Raw genomic sequence first — 25,055 nt, 5'->3', positions numbered from 1 at the left:
AGTTTGGTCTAGATTGACCCTTCTTTTGTGTCCCGAGGTTTCCGATATTTTTTCGACCCCTTTAGTGGTTTTTGATTTAAAATGACATTTGGGTGTGGGACCCACTTTTTGTCAAGATGACCTCGTATGGAAATTTCGACTGCGCCTTTGAGTCCGGAATATTTGGAATATCGAATTTGGTATGGTTGCATATCTCGTTTGCGTGCACGGGGTTCCAAACGAGATCGGAGCACCCCGTCGGAGTTTTAAGTTTTTGGAAAGTTAATGCAAAAAAATCTGCTATAAATGCAGAAATATCAGCAACATTTTCCAAACTTAAAAACCTTATAACTCTCTCATCTCTCAACCGAATTAGGCGAGAAGTGCAGGAGCTTCGTATATTTGGTGACTTCGCTGTAGAGTGTTTGGGAGTTGTCGGGTGCGCGTAGTTCGAGGTAATTTCGCGATAAACCTGACTGGTGTACCCTTTTTCGAGCTTTTGTTTTTGGCATTCTTGTTTTGGTCATATCTCTTTCATCTTAGCTCGGTTTTGGGTGATTCGAAGTCCCAGATGTTGAAAATTGTCGTGGCTTCGTCGTAGGGTGTTCAAGGAGTGCTGGGCACCTTTCGATTCTCGTTAATTCCGAGTTTAGACTGCTGCTGTTCTCTTTTAGGTTGATTAAAATGTGATTTTCCTTGCATGTTGGGTTTTGCTGCGTTTTGAGCCTCGAATTGTGTTCCATTTTGGAACACAAGTTTGGGGTGTTGTTTAGGGTCTCTTGACCGAGTCAAATTCGTACAGTTCAGTGCGGGTCCCACGATTCCCGTTTTGATTACAAAATTGACCCGTCTCCATTTGTTGTGATTTTGGTGTCTAAACGACTGTACTAACGTTGTGATCCTATATTTGATAGAGTGACAGCGTTCAAAGGTCGTTCGAGAAGGAAAAGCTCCGGCAAAGTGATTTGGAGCGCGCGCTATCGGCCTTGAGGTAGGCTACAGCTGCCTTTTTTTTAGATTGAGCTTAATTGTGTAAAAGCATGTTGATTGGAGCGAATTGGGGGTGGGTACCAGTTTCCTACCTTACTTTGATTAGATACCTCATGTTAGGATCGACTGGTCATATTTCGGGTGTAGTATCATGTTAACCGATTTAGTAGAGTTGCATGCTTATGTGTTAAATGCTATTGTATGCTTGTATGCTATATGTTGTATGCCTTGTTCATCCTTAACTGTAAGCATGATGTCCTTAGTCTAGGTTAGGCTAGCATTGCCTTAGACTTATGACCCGTGTGGGCTGGATAGCTTTGACTTTCTGTCGACGTCGTTCAGATGACTTAGCTCCTTGTAGACTGGAGTAGCAGACTTGAGTCTGATAGTTTGAGCCTTAGATTAGGCGTTATCGCTGCTTGCTGCACTTCTGTATCTTCTCCCTTTAGTTCTGACGTGTTCTCGAAGGTTTAGTGTATCACTAAAGGTGTGGGATTGAGATCGTATAGGCTTGGAGCCTTTTCTGTGATATCTTAGAGTGGACGTCGTTCCACAGTGGTTGTTGTTGGATTGGATCCTATTAGAGATACCATCACCACCGGGGACGTTCTTTCTAGCTGGGATGGGAGCGTATCGCTGGCTGGGTAGACTCGGTGATATCGGCGATCACCCCCGGGCCTCTCTTTTTAGTTGGGCTAGGAGTGTGCTTGCTGCTGGCTGGGTGTCCCCGGGTCACTCTTTCTAGCTGGGATGGGAGTTAACTGCATGGTAGGACGAATCGCGATATCTACCTCACTCACGGGTCCCTCTTTCTAGCTGGGCTGGGAGTGGACTGTTTGGTTGGGTCCCCCCTTAGGGTCACTCTTTCTAGCTGGGCTGGGAGAGCACTGCTGGCTGGGTGGAGTCTGATGGATTATCTTGGTTACTTTGGGCTGGGAGCCCAGTTTTCTTCTTTCTCAGTAGACTTAGCTTTTATGTGTACCTGTTGGGCTTATGGGGGTCCGTTCAGGTTTTATTTGAACTTGCGCACGAGTGTACCTTCTGGGCTTATGGGGGTCCAGTTAGGTTTAGTTTAGTTGTACTTAGTTTATTTCTGGTATGCTCATGTGCTTTCTTTTCATATCCGTTTTGACCTCTTTGTGTCTAGATTCTATCCTTTCTTATTGTTTTTACCCTTTTTGCTCAGTCGACCTGTGATGCCTACTAAGTACCTATTGTTTTGGTACTCATGCTACGCTCTGCATCTATTTCGTGATGTAGGTCCCAGTACCAGTTACCAACGGTGATTAGTTCCAGCCTTCTTTTGCAGTTGTTACTCGAAGACGAGGGCGAGCACTTGGCGTTTTGGGTTTGTTCTGTCTCCTTCTTTTGTTTAGCTAGTCTTGTTGCTTTTGAGACACGCTCTGTTATGGTCCAATTTTGGGACTTGTACTCTTTATTAGATAGCTTTGTACTACTGACTTCCAAGTTCTGGGAGGGATTTTTATATATATTTATTTTGGTTTGTTTCTGCCTTGTTGTCCTTGTTTAGATTATTGTTTTCGCTAGTTTCTGCCCTTACGCTCATTACTTGATGTTTTGGGTTACGGGTTGGCTTACCTACTGGTAGGGTATAGTAGGTGCCGTCATAACTCAAGAAATCGGGTCGTGACATGGATGCTGTTCTAATAGCTAATGAAGCTATAGATTCCAGGTCAAGTTTGAAAAAACCAGACATCTTATGCAAATTAGATATTGAGAAAGCATATGACCATGTCAATTGGGATTTTCTATGGGTATGCTAGAGAAGATGGGGTTTTGGTCTCAAATGGAGACAATGGATTAAATTCTGCATATCTTCTGTAAGCTTCTCAGTGTTGATAAATGTTGAATTCAAACAAAACACCAAGATTAAAGTAAAAGATGGTGCTAAAACTAGATTCTGGAAGGAGGATTGGCATGAAGCAGGAAATCTGGAGACACTTTTCCCGGACATACATACTCTGGTTCTTCAGCAACAAAGTACAATAGCTGAACTATGGACACCTCATGGGTGGAATATTATATTTAGAAGGCACCTCAATGATTGGGAAATTCCAAGAGTTACAGAATTCTTCAGCGTCATTGAACAATTTAGTGGCTTGGAGACAGGGAAAGACAGATTGCAGTGGTTAGGGAACAGTTCTGGGACTTTTAAAGTAAGTGCAGCATATAGGAAGTTGAACCACCCAATTATGCAGGCATCCAAATGTCCCTGGAAACTCATTTGGAAGGCCAAGATCCCACACAAAGTGGCCTGTTTTGTGTGGTTACTGGCTAAGGAAGTGGTGTTGACACAGGAGAATTTGATGAAGAGGGGGATTACACTGTGTTTAAGATGTTTTTTTGTGGGGAAACTGCAGAAACAGTCAATCACTTGTTCATCCAGTGCAAGGTCACTAGCCAATTGTGGAGTCTATTCCTAAGGCGCAAAAACATCTCATGGGTCATGCCTGGTAGAATTGCAGAGGCATTATACAGTTGGGAAGAAGCAGGATTAACAAGCAAAGAACAGAAGCAACTGGAGAATCATTCCTGCTACTATTTGGTGGACTGTCTAGAAAGAGAGAAATCTTAGAGTTTTTGAGAATAGGGAGAGCAACATGCAGCAAGTAAAATTGAGGTGTATTCTAACTTTGTGTTTTTGGTGTAATCAGATCTACTCTAATGACACTGTCTCTATCAATGATGTTTTAGACTCATTATAGGGATAGGACAGTGCCTTTAGAGTTCATTATGTAAATATGGTTTCAGTACAACCCATGTACTGATTTAAAGAAATAGAAACAGTTACCAATCTCAAAAAAAGGGAGAAATTCTTTGGATGGAAGCAAGCCCTTCGCTAAAAACTCATAGGGTTTTCATTGTTATAATGAATGTTCTGCTTTCAATTTAGATGCCTATAATAATTTCACTGGTGGATTCCTATCCGTATATGCCGAATATGGAATAGAGTTGACTCTATGCCGACTCAATCCCTGATGGAGATACCTATGGATCCTACCCCAAACTTCTACATGTTACTGCTGCTAATGCTATAGAAATTACAGGAGAGAATCTGGACATGGGAGCAAAGAATGCCTAAGTTAATCAAGTTCATGTGTATGCACGGGGAACTAGAAAGTCATTACATACTGGGTCACAACTACAATACTACCACAAACTCAACTGCAGGTGGCCAGTTTTTCAATAGCATTCAAGATTCGGAGTCCAGTGTGGAAATTTGATGTCATTACCAATCAGTGATATCAGCTAGATAGCTACGATTCAAGGCCAAGTGCTGACTCTTTTCTTATAGCACTATTTCTGAAGAAATATTGGAAGTCTATTACTTGCAGCAAACTGCCCAATCTTTTGTTGAGGATCTAGCTCAGAGTGATACCAAAGAGATCCCTATTTGGATTATGGAAACTGATGCTACAGACAATTGCAACACATACATCCAAGTGGTGATGCGTTCCAATACAGCAAAAACATATTAAAAAAATAAAAAGTTCCAAACATACACATCTAAATATGTATCAGTAGTGGCGTAATGCTATTTTTCAGCATATAGACCTAGAATCCTAGATCCATCTCGATGTTCAGATAACAATTTCCAGAATTCAATACAGAAATCAGCAACTGGTTCCGAAAATCAGAAAATGAAATCGCAATTCTACGTACACTGATCCATGCGGAGAGAGTGGGAACATACCCGACGTCGTCACGGTAGAGGCGGTTGATGAGGACATCGCCACGGAGATTGAGGAAGTAAACAGCTGAAGCTGCCACAGGCATGGCTGCACACCAAAATGGATCTAGAAACTTCGATCAAGTCAGATCTAAATGATTCGAAACGTTCTTCAATTATAAGGAAATGAAAAATGAAGGAAGAACAGTTAGATTTGTTGGAGATGGGAGAGAAATGTCGCCAGTTGGGGACAGCTTAAATTCGCCGTCTTCGGTATCCCTTTTTTCTAATTTCAACGCCAGAAACGAAATGAAGACGACAGCACGTGCTCTTCGTCTGACCCGGTTTAAAAATTAAAAAACGATTAAAAGGTCTAATTTGCCCTTGTTGGAGCAATTCTTTTAACGTTAATTTGTGGTTAACAGAAGTAAAAAATGCGTTTTCAAAATTTGCACTAGGAAGAAAGTTAAAAAGAAAAAGAAGAAGAAGAGGCAACTTTAATTTATTCCTTTTTTTCAGTCATCGCACTATCATCGCCGATCACTAATCAGGACGAAAGACTTGTTAAGATCTGCCGCCGATTGTGATTTCAGTGTTGCCGTCGTTTGCCGGTACTTGAAATGCATGTATCTTCTATCTAGCACAAGTGATGGGTATATTTAGGAGATTAGCTGGGCTTCTAGGGTTTTCAAAGGACGAAGGGCACGAAGTGAGAGATGTAGAAGACGAAAACGCAGGACCTCACAATAATCTTCCTCGTAAAGGATTCAGTGTCCCTGTTCAAGTTCCTGTTTCCAGAGATCTACCTGGTCCTATCCTTGTTCAATGTAATAGAGGTGCTGGAGGCGTTCAGGTAATTACTGGAAACAAAAGTAAGGAAACTTGCATTTTGAGAACCTGTAATTCTGTTTTAATCATTACTGCTTACAGCCTTTCTAGTTTAAATGATCTGTAGACTATAAAAGCCCTTAATACTGTTGAAAATTCAATCAATTATGTGTCTATACCAAATTAGTTAGGTCGGCTTAATTAGACTGTGTGCACGCTCAACTGCCAAGTTACTGCTATACGAAAACAGAAAGATAAATCCTGAAGTATAGTTTCTGCCAAACACAACCCAAATAATGATGTAATTGGACTAATATACGTAACGAAAGAGTTACATTTCCCTACTTAGGGAAAATCTGTATTTTGCTTATGCAGTAATTGAAGTCGTAGGTATTCACTGGACCGTAGCAGTTTGGAATTGGAAGTTTCCATGATCAGTGACCTTCTATGAGTGGAAACTATGTTCTTTCTTTTAACTTCCCTTTAGGTCCTGGGAGAGGAGGTTTGCTGTAGATTTGATTTTGCACAGCTTGAATCATTTACCTGAAATTTTCTATTTCCTGTTTTGGATTGTTCCAAGTGCACTCCTAGTTTTAGTCTTTTAGAGACATCCTCATTCTTTGCTATTTCTAGGTTCCATGGATGCAAATAATCAGTTTCTCTTCTTTTGCGCTAGGTTTCTGTTAGTACTTATGGAATGTGCATATCTTACCATATGTAGATCATGATATATATGAAGCTGTCTAACTGCAATGGATCTTCCAGCGTAATCATACAAAACTGTTCTTATGAAGTTTAGACATCCTTGTATGATTTAAGATTTTTAGGTTGTAGCCTTTTGTTCTTTTAGTAATTTTTCGAGATCCTCCTATTGTTTTGTGCAACCAAGGCATAAGATTTTCGCCTGCAGACATGATGTGCAGAGAGGAGTCAGATTTTTGCCTACAAATATTGATTCCTGTGATGGTCTAGGCTATAAGTTTGTCTGGATCACATAAGAGAAGTATATTGAACTAAATAGAACCAGTCCCTTTAAAGACATCCGATAAAATTGAAACGATACATAAGTTTAGCATAGCCCCTGCACAAAGATGATATGCACAAATCAAGAAATGGTTCAAATAAAGCTTGTCGTTTGCAGGTCCCTCTTATGCTGTTTATGACATATCCTTGAGGAGAAGTATGGGGCGAGATTATGATGTGTCCTCATTGTTTAGGCCTAATTCTTCAAGTCTCTTCTTTTGTCCAATTAATGAAATTCCATGGACAGTGTGTCAAACATAGAACGACATCCGATCTAAAGAAAGAATTTTGTTCTTCAACTTGGTTGCTAAGTGTTGAAACTTTGCAAGTTTAACTTTTAAACATAATCGTTGGGTGGTAAGACAACTCCTCCAACATTTGGTTTCAGGTTATCTTCAGCCTCTTTCTTTTTGATCAGGACAGGTTCTGCTAAGCCACTGAAAACACAGCTCATTTATAACTATCTTCGGTTTTAAAAAAAAAAATCCATTTGGTGATTGCAAATGCAATATTCGCTTGTTTGTTGGTTTAGATTTTGGGGCATGATGATAGATTCCCTGGAAAGGGGTAAGTTGTTTCATTGCTGGCGTCAAGAAGATGTCCCGTCTGCATATTTTGGACTGTTTGGCTAGAAAGGAACAAGATATGCTTTGAGGGGAAACGACCGCAGATTGCTAGAGTAAATATAGCTGTATCAAAAACTTGTATTTTTTTTTTTGGTGTTATAGCAGTACCCTAGATAGGATGGAACAATATTTGAATTTTTTTGATATTTTAGGGGGGGAATATGTAGTATGAGTGTATGACTGTGGGGATGTTGTAGCATTGTCTTATACTTGCTCCTGTAACATCTTGGGACCATATTAATAAAAGCTTTTACCCATCAAAAAAAGAAAGATGCAAAATTACAGAAATATTAGATGTTAGCTCCAAACATTGTAGAACATTTAGGCCCGGGGAGCTAATAAGGAAACCAAAAAAAGTGCTGAAGTAACAAAGTCTAGGAAGGGAACAACATTATTTGCAAGGGGTTGGAGTACTCCAACTAAAGAGATACATAAGGCATTTAGCTTTCAGAGAGTTGTTAGGAGTTGAAATGCCTAAATCCTAAACCCTGCAAAAGGAAGGACATTATTATGAAGGATTACTAAGTAGGTTAGGATTTTATTTGCAAGCCTAGATGAGGTGTTGTAAAGGGTCACTTGAGGTACTATTTATCCTGAAACTAAGTGAAGTCCAAGTTGGATGTTTCGTCTCACTTAAGCAGTAATTTTGTGTGGATTCCGAGGCACTAAGGCATAAGAGGCCCTATCTTGAAGAATGTGACACTAAACAATGAATATTGTTGGTACATTGATGTAAAAAATGCTAAGAAAATGTTACGAATGAATGTGTTTGATCTGGAATATGAAATTAGAATTTAGTTACAGGATTAGAAAGCTGGTCATTAAATTTGAATTCGCCACTAAAAAAATGCATCTTTGCATGTACTCCCTCCGTTTCAAAAAGAATGGCCTAGTTTGACTTGGAACGGAGTTAAGAAAAGAAAGAATACTTTTTAATCTTGTGGTTCTAAATTAAAGTTATGTCAAATGTACCAAAATGCCCTTTAATCTTGGCCTTAAACATGTCACGTGGAAAGTTGAAGTTAAAGTGTTGCCAAAAAAAGGAAAGGGGTCATTCTTTTTGAAACACACTAAAAAGGAAACTAGGTCATTCTTTTTTGAAACGGAGTCAGAAATTTAAAATTAGTTTGGACATGATTTTCTTGCTTATACTTCACTTGATGGTGATTTTCTCAACTTGTCAAAATAATATTATTTTTTTTGTGTACGTATTCTCTTTGCATCATACATGCATATGTATATTACCTCCATTTCCTCTTCGCTGAAGTCCATACCATAACTGCGCCTTGTGCTTAAAACATGCTTCTTGGACCTTCTACCATATGTGGCTAGGTTTCTAAGTTCCAGGACTTGCTGAGATAAGGCGCAAAAGTCCTCCGGGTATCTCCTCACTCCTAGCTTGTTATACATACTGATGACTCTGGGAGATCAGGGTTTTTTTCCAATAACCTTCTGTGGTATGAGCTATGAGGCTATGTGCACCATCTGATAAAGAGTATTTGAAAGGCGGAAAGAATAGTTATTTCATTAGTTTGTTCTTCATCGTATTCTTTCAACTTCAAGGACTTCTTAATCCCTTGTATCATACTCAAAGTTCATCTATAGCCAACCTTCCTATCCCTCTGAAACATAAGAAATAGGAAAAAGGTGTCTATAAAAAAATGAATTTCTAGATTAGAGAGTACATGGTAGATTTTCTAATCAATTTAACTTATTGAGACCGTGGTCCTGCTGCATTTTATTAATGCCTGCTGGTGCTTCTTTGATGGAACCTTTGGTGGTTGGTCTCCTTGTGTTAATCAAAATCCTAAAGTTAACAAATAAACCAGAGTGTTTAAGTTTCTTGGTTCATTTGGAATCATATGAGTAAAACTGCATGTTCTTTGATGGTGAAGAGAGAATGACAGCTTTGTTTGATAGTCCATATCGTGTTCGACTTGTTCATTCATTAAAAATGACTAGTATTTCTTGATTTATGCTGAGTGCATCCTGTTTTCTGCTTTTGCTATCTCAGAAATTTAGAATAACTCGTAAGTTTGTGATGCACATCTTTAATAGTTTCACATTTTTCTCCATGCTTAGGGATTGAGATGGTATGCCAAGCGTCTTAGAATAGATGAAGACGGAGATGTGGCAGACGAGTTCCTAAATGAGATCCCACCAGATGCACCTTCTAGTACAGACGAGAATAACAGGAAATTCCGTAAGTTTGAATTGAAGTACACTACAAAGCCTGCGAAGGTAACAAGCCAGGCACTCTCAGCTGCAGGAAAAATTAAATATCGTGTGGAATATCAAGGCAAATTGGAGTGGATTTGAAGACTTACTCTGGGTAGACATTGCATTTGAGATGGGGATTTCAGTAACATGACTGCAGCTACGCAGCTTGCTTGATATTTTTGCTTTATTCTGAAGGACTAACAGTGTGTTTATGTGAGGTGGTATTGATTGGGGATTCAGTTTCCTGTTGGCTCTTATTTGTGAATAGCTGGTGCCAGGAAGCGATGAAACGCAAAACAGCATGTTTTTGCTCTTAAAACTTCCGGTATACACATGCTATTGAACTTTCAAGAACATCATGTCTTGTTAGCTATTCACTGTATCCTTGTATGTATTGAGAAAAATTAGCATGGGCATAAATGACAACATCCAACAAGCACTTTTGTAGAGTTCCATTTTCCTGTTCTAACCATAAGACTACGGTATTATAGTGGTTTATTTTAAAGATTGAAATCTTTTTTAGTTTTTTCAGCAATACACTGTAGTGTGCTAATCTTATTTGTTGCTTGTTTGAATTTATGAATGTCGAATGGCCAAAATGTTTAGTACAAGGATTTTACTCATGGATACATTATGCTTTAAACAACATTTTTCCTGTGTGGAATTTATCCTTGTCTATCAAGTGAATTTCGGTTAATTTGGAAACAGTTGCTTCAGGTTGTTATATTCTGAAATGTTATATATAAGAAACGATTAGGGTGAGAGACTTATACGCGAGGCTTTTAGTTTATATATGCTTTCTAGGTTCCTGGAGACCAGCAAGTGGCACTGTTAAGGTTCCAGCTTCTCTAGCAGTAGAAACATCATTCTTGAACAACTTTGTTTTTCCAGACTACTTGTGGCAAAATCTGAGACTTTACTTTTTGCGTTGGGTATAAGGTATCAATATCCACCATGTGCTACAATAATTTGAAGATACTAAGGTAAATATCTACTCTATGCTTCCTGGTTAAACTTTGTGAGTGAAAATTGAATTCAGGAAAAGGAAATAGGGGCTGTGTTGAAGAGGAATCTCCATTTTGCTTTTCCTTACACTACTGCATTTGGAAAGTGTTAATAGAAAACAGATGAGAGAGAGAAGAGATAATCTAAATATAATCATCAACAATCCATATGAACAGTTAAACGTAAGTATATTATCAGTTTGCACATTATGACAACCAATACCAAAGCATGACTTCAGTATTTCAGACAGAAGTATTTCTCATTGACTAGTTGATTACTCAAACAGTAAGAGAGCTTCGATTGCATCTCCTACAGATTACATGACGAAGGCTACTTCAAAGATACACAAGCTTAGCACGACAAGACAACACCATATGCAAGAAATTCTAGGGAATGCGTTACAAGTATTTTCAATACTACTATCGTGATAAAAAGACAGAAGGGTATGCATCATCTTTTGTCAGATCCTCCAAGGCCACGTACAAAATTTCCATAGAAAGTGACTGAAGATGAAATACAAGAGAAATTAGCCTACGAGTTTCCTAAACGTAATAATGAAAAGAGACAATGACAAAACTGAAAACAGGGTGATTAGAGTTGTGCTCACCTGAACAAGCATTACCTTCAACAGAAGAACTCGGTAGATCCCCACTTGGACGGATGAACAGCAGAAAATTTTCACGCCCAGAGTAATGTAATTATGAGAAACAGCATAAAAGCCAAACCAAAGCAAAACCCGGCAACAACTGCGAAAGCCTGGATTACAAGATCACACGGTGAATTGCAAAAACCTTGTTACAATGACGATCCCAGAAAACTCAAAATTTCACTTACTTTCCCTTGTGATTCAAACTTCATCTTGGTTGTAAACCATGATAATCCTGTGTCCACAAAAGGAGCGAGAGCTAAAGCCCTACAGAGTCAGAACATTGCCAGATATCAAATTCTCAAAGATAAGATACATACCATGTGGAAGAGCTAAAAAGTTTCTGCAGAGCTAATTTTTGAAGACTGAACCTCATACTGAAGAGAATATAACAAAAGAAAGAAAATTCTGTAACAACACAGAGATTAATTAATATACAACCAGATTAATTCTATCTAAAACATGATCAGCAATTCCTCTTTTATCATCGTTTGGTGGGGAAAATCTAGAAGGATGGAAGGAAGGTATACAACCTAAGCATGTCCAAAGATGCAAATCTATGTCAAAGTATATGATGCAAAAACAAATTATTCACTCCTAGAAACATGGGATGGTAATGATTGACTCACAGGTCACAGCTCATAATTACAATGTTTCTCATACAAAATAATCTGTAGAAGTCAAATATCTCTCAAGACAGAAAATCCATTGGTGTCATTTGAAGAGAGAAATACTCATCTCATTTTGTTGCTATGTCTGCTGAATGAATTCTACACGAACAGGAACTTATCATGTTTATGCTGTTCTTCTATCGGTAATTTTATCAGATGCAAAATATCAGTATTAAGAAGCTGATCTAAGTTGTAGCATCATAGGCCAAACTGTCCTCTTCTCTATCTATCCTTCATCACTTTGTTTTATATGCATGTTCACTTCTAACACTAAGTCCCAAACGAAAGGCTTGAGGACTCATGGTATTTTACTCTGTGGCTAACATGTGCAGCATTAGATTCTTACCCGCCTGCTCGGACAATCTTTGTAACCTGGCTACCAGCCCATACCATGGCCATTACTTTGAGAAACCTGCAGATGATGTGGAACTACTAAAATTTTCTCCAAAGAAAACAGAACATAAATCTACCAGAAAAGAAAAGAACCCATAAGCTACAGTTACCGTTCAACTGCTGCAAGGTAACCCATTCTTCCAGGTGATGGAGCAACATAAAACCTAGGAAAAAAGCAAAAAAGCTGATGAGAACGAGATGGATAAACCATATGCTATTGTGTAGCAGAGCAGTTGTATCATGCAGTCTGAAATAGTCACAGGTAGATGTAATTCTGGTCTTTCAACAAATTTTGAGACTTTAGGATCAAAATATTGTATATATTTTCTCCGCCGCTTGGTAATATTACTGTTATCAACTACCGCTTAATACTTATTAGGCTTATTGCCTCTGGACACAAACTGGGTTTCACATTGAGCATTGACAAGAATATTTTTTTCATTCTATTTATGGAGGTTTGCCTATGAACTTGAAAGATGAATTTCTCTCACAGGGTAAAACTGAGGGTAGGTAAGAATCTCCACATTCAGGCTTATAAGTTTTCTAAAGAGCGAATGCTGGTGGAAATAGTGTATCGCTGGTCAATAATACTATAAAAGATTGGAATAAGAAATACAAACAACTATTGGTCATGTCGTTCATATCACTTGACATACCACACGATAAGAAAGGTAGTAAGGTAGTATGCAGTATTTAGTAGTCCATATGATAATACTCCTGCAACACCATATCTTCTCAATCTCGTCAGAACCCTGATATCCAGCAAGGGAAAAAAGTTAGATCTCAACATTAGGTGTTCTACCAGATATTGCTAGTGTTAACCTCGGCTGCTCAGCATAACAAAGATGTAAAGTGAAAGCAAATTCATCCGTCCATTCCAGAAGAGATAAGAAACATATACCAAGATCAGAGCAAAATTTTATGTCAATAATAGAGAAAGGGATGAGGAATAAGATGTTAATTAAACTTGAAAATGTGGCCCTTATCATAAGTTTAAAAACACATGACCCAATAGGCGATAAAGAATATTAGAACAGTCCATAAGGAGTTATGGACAAATAAAATTCTCCTGCAGGTTCCTTTTTCAATATTTTGATAATTGTAAGAAATTTTAATTAGCCTTCAACACATTGCTATGCTTCATTGAGAAAGGAAGGTACTTCTCCATCAGTTATCCGATCCAAACAGAGGAGATTTTATATTAAAGGAAAAGGGGACAATTTTTCCTTATACTATTTGATATTGAGCAACTTTCCCATCCATTTGATTTTTGGTCTAATATTATCCCTGTTGCCAGACAAAGTCTCAATTTTGCCCTTACCTCTAACAAAGCTCCAATGTGAGCCAAATTTTGAACCATAGTCAAAAGTTTAAGGGGTAAATCTTTTTCCTGAAGAATCTGAACATGTGGACTCCACGCATTTCACACTGGAGCTCCAATAATGGAAAGGACAAATATGAGATGATTTGCTAGTGGCAAGGGCATGATTGAACCAAAAGTCAATCGAAGGGAAAATTTGCTCAATTTCAGATGGTATAGGAGCAACTTTGGATTTTCCCTATATTAAAACAATTCTATCACCAAATTTCTGCTGCTTCTGAGATCCTCTATCGTTTTAGTACATAGTAGTTAACTGGTACAAACTCTCAAGACAATACATTTTAGTACATAGAAGGAGGATTGTGCCTATAACAGTATAAGAAATGATTAGCTCATCATAGTGGAGTCATCGTTAAACAGCGTAGCACTCCTTCAACTTATGAACACTCACTCCATTTAAGTAACTACTCATCTTGTCACTGCTCTAACAAAGAGACATATTACACAAACACTATCTAATCCACAAGCGAAGCATATACAAAATAAGAAAAGTACAGAAGTTATGGTTTTCCAACAAAATGGTCCTTTTGTAACTAGAGATAGATTGAGAAAAAAATATTTTTTCTTACATATTGAACTTGAGCAAATAACACAAAATACAGAAATATCGAACATAAATGCATAGATAGATAGCAATTTCAACTGTGTCTCAAAATTTTCGAGACACTGTCAAAGCAGCGCAAAAAGTAACACTTACGTGTTTGATGTGGGTGATTCAGTTTGACTAGTTTCATCTTTTTCTACAGTACCTAGCAATATTTGAAAGTAAGGCCAATTACACGGTTTAGTTAGTAGGGAAATGATAAAATACGCACTGTTAGGAAGATATCAAATACACATTTTACTTTTTAGGATGATACCTTTTTGATCTAGAGGACTATTTTGAAATTCTGGTGACTCGTAAACCTTGCCTTGCAAAACAGTAGAGAGGTTAGCTATGAGATAAATCACCACATCATGAATAATAGTAGGGACTTCTTATGGATAAGAATGGGGAAACATTAAAATGAAGACTAATGAAAGACATTGATATTCTGAATAGGATTATTCAAAGCTACTACTATGTATTATTAATTCTAAATGTGTGTGCATTCCCTGATATGACAACCAATAACAACTGCACTTAAATTCCAAACTAGTTGAAGTTCGCTATATGAATCCCCTATGTCCACTCCGCTTCATTTTGGCGTGTTTCCTTCGATTACTCAATAATTTGTTTTTTAGGAAGCATACCAGTTTTGGCATGAATGAGGTGAGATCGATCATTCCAAATAGAGGAATTCTAGCTACACAGGAGATTGGTGCTTAAAGGAATGAAAGAACTATGCAACTCAGGAAAGAAAACTTGAAAATTGAACTATATATAGAAAAAGACATTCTTTTTATGACACACCAAAAAGGAAAGTAAGAGACTTAAATTGCCAAGGAGGTAGTAGCAAAAAGAAAACAGGAAATTACATTATGATCACTATTAACAGAGCAGAGACGAAGCAGATGCCTGGAAGGGAACTGTTTTTGCCGCAGGTACAAATGACGAGTGCAGAGCACGTTGGAAATGCTAATCTTCACAAATGAAATTAAACAAAAAATCGTCATATATCAACGTCTTAATTTCAAAATTCCACATATTTTTGTTCAGATTGAAGATCCACTATGCTTTATCAAACTCACATTGAAAAGAAAAAAAACGGTTAATATTATTTGTTTTTCTAAATGGAAAATACGAAATACAAATTGGTGCAATTGAATAAGAATTGACAGGAGAAGGGCTTACATGGCGGTGGAGAGGTAATGAAGAGCGAAGGGATGAGGAGAGTGTAATGCTAAGAGGAGAAGACATGGAGCAATTCAGAAGCTAAACGGAGAAAAAAAATATCATAAATCGTCACTCTTTGGGTAATGAGAAATACTGTACGGGACAACACATTGTGCTTTTAATTGCACCTACTTCTTATATATATATTCGTCTTATTTATCTATTTGCAGTAAAGGTATTTTTTTCTTTGCTAAATGGAGTTTCTAGAGAATCGATTTTTTCTCTGCTTATACCCTAGGTTTTTTTAGACGCCATACTTATATATTGTTGTTACAGACAATTTGTGTTTGATCAATTATTTAAAACACTTCTGTTAGCATTGATAAATTAAAAAAGTTACTATTGTCACTCTCTCCAAAAGTGTTTTTGAACTATATGTGCAAAACAAAAAAAGAACATACGAAATTTTACTTTGCATAGTATTACTGAAATAATAAATAATTTGAGACTCCAATTAACATACATAAATTAGACTTGAAAACAGATTCTTCTTCTTCTCCATCCATATAGATATGAAGTAGATATAATGCCTCGCGAAGAGAGGAAATGTGAGGGTGAAACATTTACAATTAGATTCCAGAATTATGCAAAATACAAATTGTTATTTTTTTCGGTTCGTATAATACAAACTTTAAAACACATCTAATTGGCATTGAGCAACATTAAAATTACTGTTTTAAGTAAATTTGATCTAGAGCTCCAGTGTTCTTATGAATCCAACCAGCTTAACAGCTTTATTGTCTCGGCAAATTGAATGCTTTCGGACAAATTTTCATCCCTGAACCATCAAAGCTCTTACAGTTCAACAGAAAACCTGAAACACTAAGGTTGATTAGCTTGAGGAATCTGCACAATGATAGGGTTCTCTGAACTGTATATTCAGCTACCATTAAGTTCGGGGTAATACAACCATGAAAAACAAAATCTCAAGTACTTCAAAAAAATTATGCCAAAAAGATCAATCATTCAACCTTGGCATCAGATAGTAAAAGTGCAACTAAATAGTTACTCCCTTCATCCCAATTTTATGTGATGGCTTTTGACTGGGGATGGAGTATAAGAATGAGAAGAAGACTACTGAAATTTGTACTCTAAAATAAGCAATAATAATTTATTTGGTTATAAACCATCTCATTAAAGGTAAAATGAGAATTTTGAAGTTAAATTGTCAGTGAATGTAGAAAGATGTCTTCTTTTTAGGAACGACTAAAAAAGAAAAGCCGTCTAATGCAAATGCTTACATCGAGAGGGTTATTTCATGGCTTGCCATCTGAAGACCCATATGTTCATCTAAGTAAAGAGGTGTCACACAAACTGGGACAAAGTGAATAGTATCTTTAAGTCCTTTTAAGTCAGTAGCAGAAGAAAGTTAATTATATATCCATCTACATACATACACGAGAATTCTTTTAGCAACATGAATACATGATGGTTGACTTTAGTGATGAATTGCTCCATATCTACAGATCCTTCACGCAAGTACAAGGTATTATTTGGATTTCCACATATTCTACTTTGGCGTGGTAACTGAGAGCTCATCAACGAGTTGAATTGTTTATGTAGGGGGATGAATGAAGAAATTTGTAGGACTCACCTCTCAAACCGTTCTGATTCCAGAGGATAATACTTGTGCAGCCCTCCCTTTGGATGGATAAGAGTTGTTTGCTTGGTAGGCAAGCAGCTATTTCCTTCTTCGTCGACGGAGGTTTGAAGGCCACTGTCATTGCAGAAAGATGCTACATCCCATTCCTGAATAACCATACATTAGAGCAGCCAAACCAGATTGTGAAGAGCTGAACTTTTTCAGCTAGTCAAAATAGAATTTTACCTTCATCATTAGGAGTTTGGAAAGAGTCGCCAAGGGAAAAGGCTGAGGCTTGTATCCTCCATAATTCACACAGGAAATAGCTAGTGCTCGAACCTTAGTAATGCAAATGGAACAAATTAAGGGGAATCAATTTATCCAAAAAATAAAAAAGAAGGATAATAAAAGTTACAAAGGAATCCTATTTACAAAGTGGTGATATTTGTGAAAGCACTAACAATGGAGCATTTGGTTTCGCATTAGCTAGGGATGTTTCACACTATAAGTTAAAGTCTGCCATTACAGACCAGCCTCAGTTTCCAGTTTTCTTCCAAGTAAGAAGCAGACTCATATGGTAGGAGAAGGATCAAACCCCAATTATATTCCAACAGTGACGGAAAGTGGGAGTGGTGAATAGATATTTATCAGGCAAATAAGAGAGAGCATATGCCATAGGAGCTTTCTTTGCTATTATACAAGAACTCACCTCATTGATGGAAGGTTCAATAATGCAATACTGCAAGTAGGATGCCTCGGACTCTGTTGTATGGATAAATTTCTTGTAGAAGCCCAATTTAAAGTATCTGCCACAAAATAAGAAGTAAAAGTTGACCTTCCCATGTACAATAATAAATGTATTCTACTATCAACGGTAATTGATACTAAATGCCATTGATCTACCTCAAGATCTTCCGAGCAAAATTCATTTCTGTCGACTTCATAATGTGAGAAGGAACACGGCGAAACCATAAAGATAGTGTCTCCCCCTGCAAATCAAGTAGTACAATGTTTAGTGAAACTGAACAAACAAAATGTTCTCTGAGTAAGCACCTGATATTCAACTGCAACTCACAATCTTTGATAAATACAACGATAGTATAAAAAAACGTAACTGTTCCTTGGGTTTTGGAATCAAGGTGGAGAAGCACATAAAAGGAAAAAAATTCAGCTTCATTTTCGAAGATGGACGCTGTAGTTCGATTTGCTTCATAAAGATTAAATAAAGTCGCCAATGCCTTCGTTAGCTGCTCCATGTTGAGGTATGACAGCGAAGAAATATTTGAACCGCTACATCTTCTAAGTTTATGCTGGGAAATTATATGGAATTTAACCTGTGGAGAAAAATATATTAAAGCTACATAATTCTGAACTTTCTGCAGCTATACTAATAGAAGGATCACTTGAACATTTTAAGCCTAGAATCCATTAAATTAAATAATTTTGCTTGGTTTCCTAAATAAGAAGCCTCCTCATCATTACAACCAGCCAAACAAAAGATCAACAAAGAAGGGGGTAATACGAATAAAGAGGAGGGAAATTTGCAATAGAATAGAAAATATATCAAACCACCAGCCTAGACAATAGCTCCCATAACAATGTTATCCATCTGCTGTAAAAGGTATGAAGTTACATCCATCTCAAAAGAATTCTACCAAAACTCCTAATGCCTACCTGGATCGGTAACCCTTGATACAATTATCTCAGCTACTGCAGTTGCAATGACATGTTTTTAAGACTACAAGAGTCAGTATATTTTTGGTGTGTTATATATACTTTTAGTTCAAGACACAAGAATCAAAAGTCTTAAACTAAGACCCATAAAATGAAATAGAGGGAGTATGTTTAGATCAAGAAAAGTTTGTTATATGGTAAAATGTTTCTAAATTTACAACATGTCTAGATTCATTGTATTAAATAACTGAACATGCAGAGTATTTAATGTAGTATTTTAAAATACTCTCTACACTGCAGGAGAACAAATACTTACCCTATAAATAGCGAACAATCACCTACCTTATTGTATTAGATGAGTATTCCGATATAAAGGTCCCCTACTGTGTAATGTGAACAATCAAGTCAGTAATATTCCTTAACCCTCCCCCCGCCTTTTTTTTTGTTTGAGGAAAGGCAAGGAAAATCATTAACAAAAGCACCCTGAAGGTGCATAATTACAAAAGCTATTTACAACAGAATTCTTGCTCCCTAAAATAGACAGGGAACTGATGAAGTCAGTATGCAAGAAACTAGCAGTAGGATAACACGGACAAGCGGTTAAGGTAGCGTAATGGCTAAATTTGTATCGATAAATAGTTTACGAATTGTATATAGTAGCGGATACACCATCCACATCTAACAGCATATCCACTTCTTATTATCAATTCAATTCATTTTTTGAATTCATTTTACAAAAGATGCAACAATATCATGATTCATACATCTACATATATGTATATCATTCCAGCTCTAATTCAAGTTCTTTTGAATAAGATAACCTGAATAAATAAGCATACCATTCTCTCATACATAGAGACCACTCGACTGCAAGAGATATTTTGCATACTTAGATCTTGTCTAATGGACCTCATCCTATCAAAGATGAAGTCATGAACCATCTCAAAGGGATGCTCGGTAGAGTCCAGCAAGTTACACAGATAGTTCAAAGTATCTTCCAATACCGAGAGAGGCCTCACATCAGAATCTTGCAAAGTCTTTACGGATATAGTTCTGCAGAACTAACAAAGAGAAATTCAATAAACCATCATTTAACAAAGACTGAAGCTGTGAATAAAATTTAGGAAAGATCAAAAGCAATGTAGACAGAATCTAAGATCACTTTCGCCACAACAAACACTGGATTTATAAGTACAGATTGTAGAAGAGAAGACTGACTAAAAACTATATTGCTCATACATGCTGTAAGTAAAAAAACGTATTAATTATGTATCAAGTCAAGTTTGAACCTTAGCCCCACACACAAACGGGGGTGAATTAGCCTGGACAAAAGTCACTTGCACATGGACTTCATTATGTTTAGAACTCCAGCAATTTTTGGCTGGGATGGGATTGAATCTTGATTTCTTTTTTGTTTGAAAGAAATGAACATGCTATTCTTTTTTGACCATTGAAATAAAATTACATTGTTTTCAAACGAAGCAAAAGAAATACTGTTTGGAATCTTTAGTACTGCTCTGGGGTATATTTCAACATGATAAAAATGAGAATGTTTAGCGATCTATATTTGTTTACCCCTTCAGAGCTCAGCATTTTATCAATGTTGCAAGTCCAGTTTGTTTTGAAACTTATTGCACAAAATTACTTTTGTCCAAGTGACTTTGTTAGGTTTTTTATCCTCTCTAACATTATTGAGTAGCATATCTATTTAATGCTTTTAGCTACGGACTGTAATGTTAATAATTCTTACATGTGAAAGCTGAAGAAGGCGTCCTTCTACCTCCAAAATTAACAAGGAAGGCCACAGTGTTATCAAAGGCGAAAAGCGCAAAAAAGCTCTAAGGTCCGTGGGGGCTTTAAGTGCAAAGCGCAAATAAAGCGTGGGCTTTAATGAAAAAAAGCGCAAAGGGAGAAAAAAATACAAATATATATGTTTAGTCCAAGACTAATAATTATAAACATGAATGACACATTTATGACCAAAGAAATTGAAAAAATTTATGATAAAGTGAAATATCAATTGTTTAGTGTCACTTCTTCATAAGAGGCTCATTGGCAAGGAAAAGTTTGTCTTAGAACCTTGATGACGACACTGAAGCGCACATAAAGCGAGGCGAAGATCTCAACATGTTTTGAGCCTCGCTTCAGGGCTTAAGCGCGCCTTTGATAACACTCAAGGGCCTTCTAACTCCCAGGGAAAAAGCATTTTCTGTTATCCACGATGAAAATTGAGCCTTGGCTTGGATAGTATTTACCATTTGGCACTAATATCTAAAATTTGGCAGTACGTAGTCAATGCATGGTAGGGAAAATTGTTTGGTATCAGATAAGTCACCAACTTTTTTCTACTTCCTTATATTAAATTGCTTTACATTTGTCGTATTCTCCAGCTGTTTCTTCATCTCTTTTACAGAACCTCAAAACTGGAGAGTCACTTAGTCTACCGTCTAACAAAGTTTTAGCCAGGGTCTATTATTGTATTCATACATTGTAGCGTTGTAAAACTGTTATATGACAGTCCAAAACTAAATATTAACTTTTATGTTCCAAATGCCAACACAAGCACAACCTATCACCTGTATTATCAGTGAAGATTAAAACATTTTCCGTATGATCCATTACTATACATAGATGATCACAATATGGCAATATTAAATGCTTGATAAGCTATTACAATTTAGACTGTTTCTTCATATTGGACAAGCTGGTTACGAACTAGAAATGTTTTGTGAAGTGAAACATAAGAGCAAGTTCAGTTTAGCTGATCAAACAAATTAATAGAGTATCAACTACACCTCAATATGAATCCAGTTGGGGTTAGCTACGTGAACTGTGTACCCGCTGGCTATTTTAGTATTCAGAAGATTCATAATTCTTTCTCTGGTCATCAACCTACAAACCTTCTTCTGGAGAAAAAAATACAAATGTATATGTTTAGTCCAAGACTAATAATTATAAACATGAATGACACATTTATGACCAAAGAAATTGAAAAAATTTATGATAAAGTGAAATATCAATTGTTTAGTGTCACTTCTTCATAAGAGGCTCATTGGCAAGGAAAAGTTTGTCTTAGAACCTTGATGACGACACTGAAGCGCACATAAAGCGAGGCGAAGATCTCAACATGTTTTGAGCCTCGCTTCAGGGCTTAAGCGCGCCTTTGATAACACTCAAGGGCCTTCTAACTCCCAGGGAAAAAGCATTTTCTGTTATCCACGATGAAAATTGAGCCTTGGCTTGGATAGTATTTACCATTTGGCACTAATATCTAAAATTTGGCAGTACGTAGTCAATGCATGGTAGGGAAAATTGTTTGGTATCAGATAAGTCACCAACTTTTTTCTACTTCCTTATATTAAATTGCTTTACATTTGTCGTATTCTCCAGCTGTTTCTTCATCTCTTTTACAGAACCTCAAAACTGGAGAGTCACTTAGTCTACCGTCTAACAAAGTTTTAGCCAGGGTCTATTATTGTATTCATACATTGTAGCGTTGTAAAACTGTTATATGACAGTCCAAAACTAAATATTAACTTTTATGTTCCAAATGCCAACACAAGCACAACCTATCACCTGTATTATCAGTGAAGATTAAAACATTTTCCGTATGATCCATTACTATACATAGATGATCACAATATGGCAATATTAAATGCTTGATAAGCTATTACAATTTAGACTGTTTCTTCATATTGGACAAGCTGGTTACGAACTAGAAATGTTTTGTGAAGTGAAACATAAGAGCAAGTTCAGTTTAGCTGATCAAACAAATTAATAGAGTATCAACTACACCTCAATATGAATCCAGTTGGGGTTAGCTACGTGAACTGTGTACCCGCTGGCTATTTTAGTATTCAGAAGATTCATAATTCTTTCTCTGGTCATCAACCTACAAACCTTCTTCTTTTAACTGGACTTGAGACTAGTTATCCTTGGAATTCAGTTGATCAAACAAACAGGGTAAAGAAATAACTAATCAAAATTATTCCTCCAACGTGCTAGCATACCCAAAATGTTACTAATTTCATTTCAATTTATTTGTCTTACTTTCTCTTTCAATTCGTTTTAAAAAGAAAGTCTCTTTACTTTATTGGCAACTCCTTAATTTCAACACTCCATGTTCAAGTCCACGAGATGACATTTTGATACATTTTTACATATCTTTAATCAAAGACCAGAAGATTCAAAGTGTTATTTATTTATTTTCTTAAATTTTGTGTCAAGTCAAAAATAGACAAGCAAATTGAACGGGAGGGAGGGAGTACCTTTTTAACAGCAAGGCCTGGTGATGATTGACGAGGATTTCCATGTAGCCTCTCAAACACAGCTAAGTCTCGCAGCCTCTCTCGCTTTTCCCTCTCCTCAACTGCATTTTTTTTAAAGAAAAAATACTAAACTTATTTAACATTGCAGGTTCACACGGTCCAGGATTTAAAGGCAGTAGAAGCACCTCCTTCTAGAGTTTACTTCAAATTGATAGTTTATGCATTTATTGGTTTAATTCCGTTTTAGCGCACATAAAAATAAAAGCAGTATATTTGAAGAAACCCATAAAGGAAAAAAGTAGAGAATTGGTGTACCAGGACACATGAAAGGGCAAGTTCCAACTAAATTCTGAATGTCATCAATATCTTCATCAATGGATTTATCCCAACTGCTTGAGCTCGTCTTCTTGTCGGAAGCGTTGTTCTGAATTTGGGTACTATTAGGCGTAGAAGAATTGACATTTTTGGTGTGGTGGGACTGAGAGTTGCGGGAAGGTTGAGAAGGATGGAACGATCTGGAAGAAGAAGAGGAAAAATTGGGTCTTGGCCTGTACGGAGGTTGACTCCTTCCGGCCATGGCTCGGCGTCTACTTCACTAGCTGATCGGAAAAAGAAGAACGAGAGACACGAGAAAATTGAACAAAAGGTATCACTCAAGTCTTTGTTTAAATTTTGGTGACTATTTTGACCAAAAATAAGTCAAAGACATTTAATTATTAGATTAAGTTAATTGGGACTGAATTAACATTTTCAAAACTTTTAATCTTTTTAAGAATACAAAACAGTCCAAATTTTAAATACAAAACAATCCAAAATTCTCTTCACTTTTTTGGGATTCACTGTCTTCAACTTCTTCTCACTTCTCTTCTTCATCGTTCTTCCTCTCTTCTGACTCAAACTCTCTTCCTCAAATCTGCTTCGCCATCGCTCTCAATCGACTTCCGGCAACTTTTCAATTTCCGACAACTTCTTCAACATTGTTGTTGCTCTTCTTCTTCTTCATCATCTTCTTCTTGTTCTTGTTCATCATCTTCTTTTTCTTCTGTTGTTAGTCGTGACATTGACATTATTGATACTGCTGCTATCGGATAAAATTTCATTTCTATATCATTGGGCATTACATCATAGGTGATTTTGGTAAGTAAACTAATGATTTTTAGTCTAATTTCTCATTTGGGTATTTTGATTGTTTCTTCAATAATTTACAGTCGCGTATCCAACAGGTAAGTCATCTATTGCAACATATAACTTACCTGTTGGATACATATTAAAGTACCATGCCAAGCTGGGATAGAACTAAAAGCGTGTTCCAACAAATAAGTCATTTATTGCAACAGATGAGTCATCTGTTTGTTGCAACAGAGGGCTTACCTGTTGGATACATATTATAGTACCAGGCCAAGCTAGGAAAAAATCAAAAGTTTGTCCCAACAAATAAGTCATTTATTGCAACATATGAGTCATCTGTTGTACCATATGACTCATCTGTTGCAACAGATGACTTACTTGTTGGATATATATATTACAGTACCAGGTCAAGCTGAGAAAGAATCAGAAGCTTTTCCCAACAAGTAAGTCCTTAATTGCAACAAATGAGTTACATGTTGCAACAAATGACTCATCTGTTACAATAATTGACTTACACGTTGGATAAGCTTCTGGTTCTGGGCATGTATCCAACAAGTGAGTCATCAGTTGTAACAAGTGAGTCATCTTCATATTATTTAGTGAAAAATACATAATTGCATATTGTGAGGAAATTAATCTGATACCTCTTAAAGATTCTTGGAATGTTCCTTTGGAGATTTTGGAGAGAAAAATACCTCATCCATATGTTGACCCAAGCAAATCGAGAAGAAGGCGAACGAAGAGGAGGCGTGGAGTCGGGAAATCATTTCCAACAAGAAAGAATAATTGTTCAATATGTAAAAATAATGGCCATAAGAGAACAACATGTCTGATTCGAAATGCTCCATAATTATTGTAATAGTGAAATAACTATTTTGTACTTGGTTATAAATTTGGTAATTTTAACTCATTTTGGTTGATTATGTATGTTCCTATTTATTATATAAAATGTATTAGTTATGCTCATCCGTTGCAATAAACTTTGCATATGTTGCATCAGATGCATTATCTATTGCTATTATTTGTTGCAATAGATAACCCATCTATTGAAAATAATCAAATAAATATGATCATCTGTTGCAACAAATATAGAAATCTGTTACAACAAATGTCTAATATGTTGAAGAAGTTGCC

At 36.7% G+C, this 25,055-nt stretch overlaps 4 protein-coding genes across 8 annotated transcripts in view; 1 reads left to right on the top strand and 3 right to left on the bottom strand.

The window, feature by feature from the left end:
• The window catches only part of LOC102579697 (AP-2 complex subunit mu), a 17,583-nt gene extending 12,595 nt beyond the window's left edge, over positions 1-4,988 (bottom strand). For both annotated transcript variants that reach the window (XM_006361123.2, XM_006361124.2), the window contains exon 1: positions 4,685-4,988. In XM_006361123.2, coding sequence (XP_006361185.1) covers positions 4,685-4,767 — 83 coding nt within the window. In that variant the 5' untranslated portion in view covers positions 4,768-4,988. The remainder of the gene's footprint in view (positions 1-4,684) is intronic.
• A 139-nt stretch (positions 4,989-5,127) lies between these two features.
• Positions 5,128-9,968, top strand: LOC102579373 (uncharacterized). Its single transcript, XM_006361122.2, has 2 exons — positions 5,128-5,513; positions 9,220-9,968. The coding sequence occupies exons 1-2, from the start codon at positions 5,310-5,312 to the stop codon at positions 9,454-9,456; spliced, it is 441 nt and encodes a 146-aa protein (XP_006361184.1). The 5' UTR covers positions 5,128-5,309; the 3' UTR covers positions 9,457-9,968.
• A 538-nt stretch (positions 9,969-10,506) lies between these two features.
• Positions 10,507-15,370, bottom strand: LOC102578377 (uncharacterized). 4 transcript variants are annotated; one of them, XM_006361118.2, is made up of 10 exons: positions 15,228-15,370; positions 14,912-15,016; positions 14,314-14,359; positions 14,151-14,202; positions 12,729-12,824; positions 12,183-12,236; positions 12,026-12,091; positions 11,197-11,275; positions 10,970-11,118; positions 10,507-10,865 (listed from the first exon to the last, which is right to left on the bottom strand). In XM_006361118.2, the coding sequence occupies exons 1-9, from the start codon at positions 15,291-15,293 to the stop codon at positions 11,041-11,043; spliced, it is 642 nt and encodes a 213-aa protein (XP_006361180.1). In that variant the 5' UTR covers positions 15,294-15,370; the 3' UTR covers positions 10,507-10,865; positions 10,970-11,040. The 4 variants fall into 4 exon arrangements, with proteins under 4 accessions (XP_006361180.1, XP_006361181.1, XP_006361183.1 ...); XM_006361119.2 differs by having other exon boundaries at positions 10,985-11,118; XM_006361120.2 differs by lacking the exons at positions 10,507-10,865; positions 10,970-11,118; positions 11,197-11,275 and adding an exon at positions 11,282-11,385.
• Positions 15,371-15,780: 410 nt separating this feature from the next.
• Positions 15,781-25,055, bottom strand: part of LOC102606371 (germinal-center associated nuclear protein) — a 12,208-nt gene continuing 2,933 nt past the window's right edge. The window contains exons 2-10 of the mRNA XM_006361117.2: positions 23,109-23,421; positions 22,794-22,894; positions 19,365-19,586; positions 17,967-18,185; positions 17,755-17,840; positions 17,561-17,657; positions 17,098-17,190; positions 16,864-17,018; positions 15,781-16,083 (exon numbers count right to left, since the gene is read on the bottom strand). Coding sequence (XP_006361179.1) covers positions 16,065-16,083; positions 16,864-17,018; positions 17,098-17,190; positions 17,561-17,657; positions 17,755-17,840; positions 17,967-18,185; positions 19,365-19,586; positions 22,794-22,894; positions 23,109-23,370 — 1,254 coding nt within the window. The 5' untranslated portion in view covers positions 23,371-23,421 and the 3' untranslated portion in view covers positions 15,781-16,064. The remainder of the gene's footprint in view (positions 16,084-16,863; positions 17,019-17,097; positions 17,191-17,560; positions 17,658-17,754; positions 17,841-17,966; positions 18,186-19,364; positions 19,587-22,793; positions 22,895-23,108; positions 23,422-25,055) is intronic.

The sequence above is a fragment of the Solanum tuberosum genome, unplaced genomic scaffold, assembly GCF_000226075.1.
Source record: "Solanum tuberosum cultivar DM 1-3 516 R44 unplaced genomic scaffold, SolTub_3.0 scf00346, whole genome shotgun sequence".
Lineage (NCBI taxonomy): Eukaryota > Viridiplantae > Streptophyta > Magnoliopsida > Solanales > Solanaceae > Solanum > Solanum tuberosum.
The sequence above is the reverse complement of the archived record's forward strand: the minus strand, read 5'-3'. Positions and strand labels throughout refer to the sequence as shown.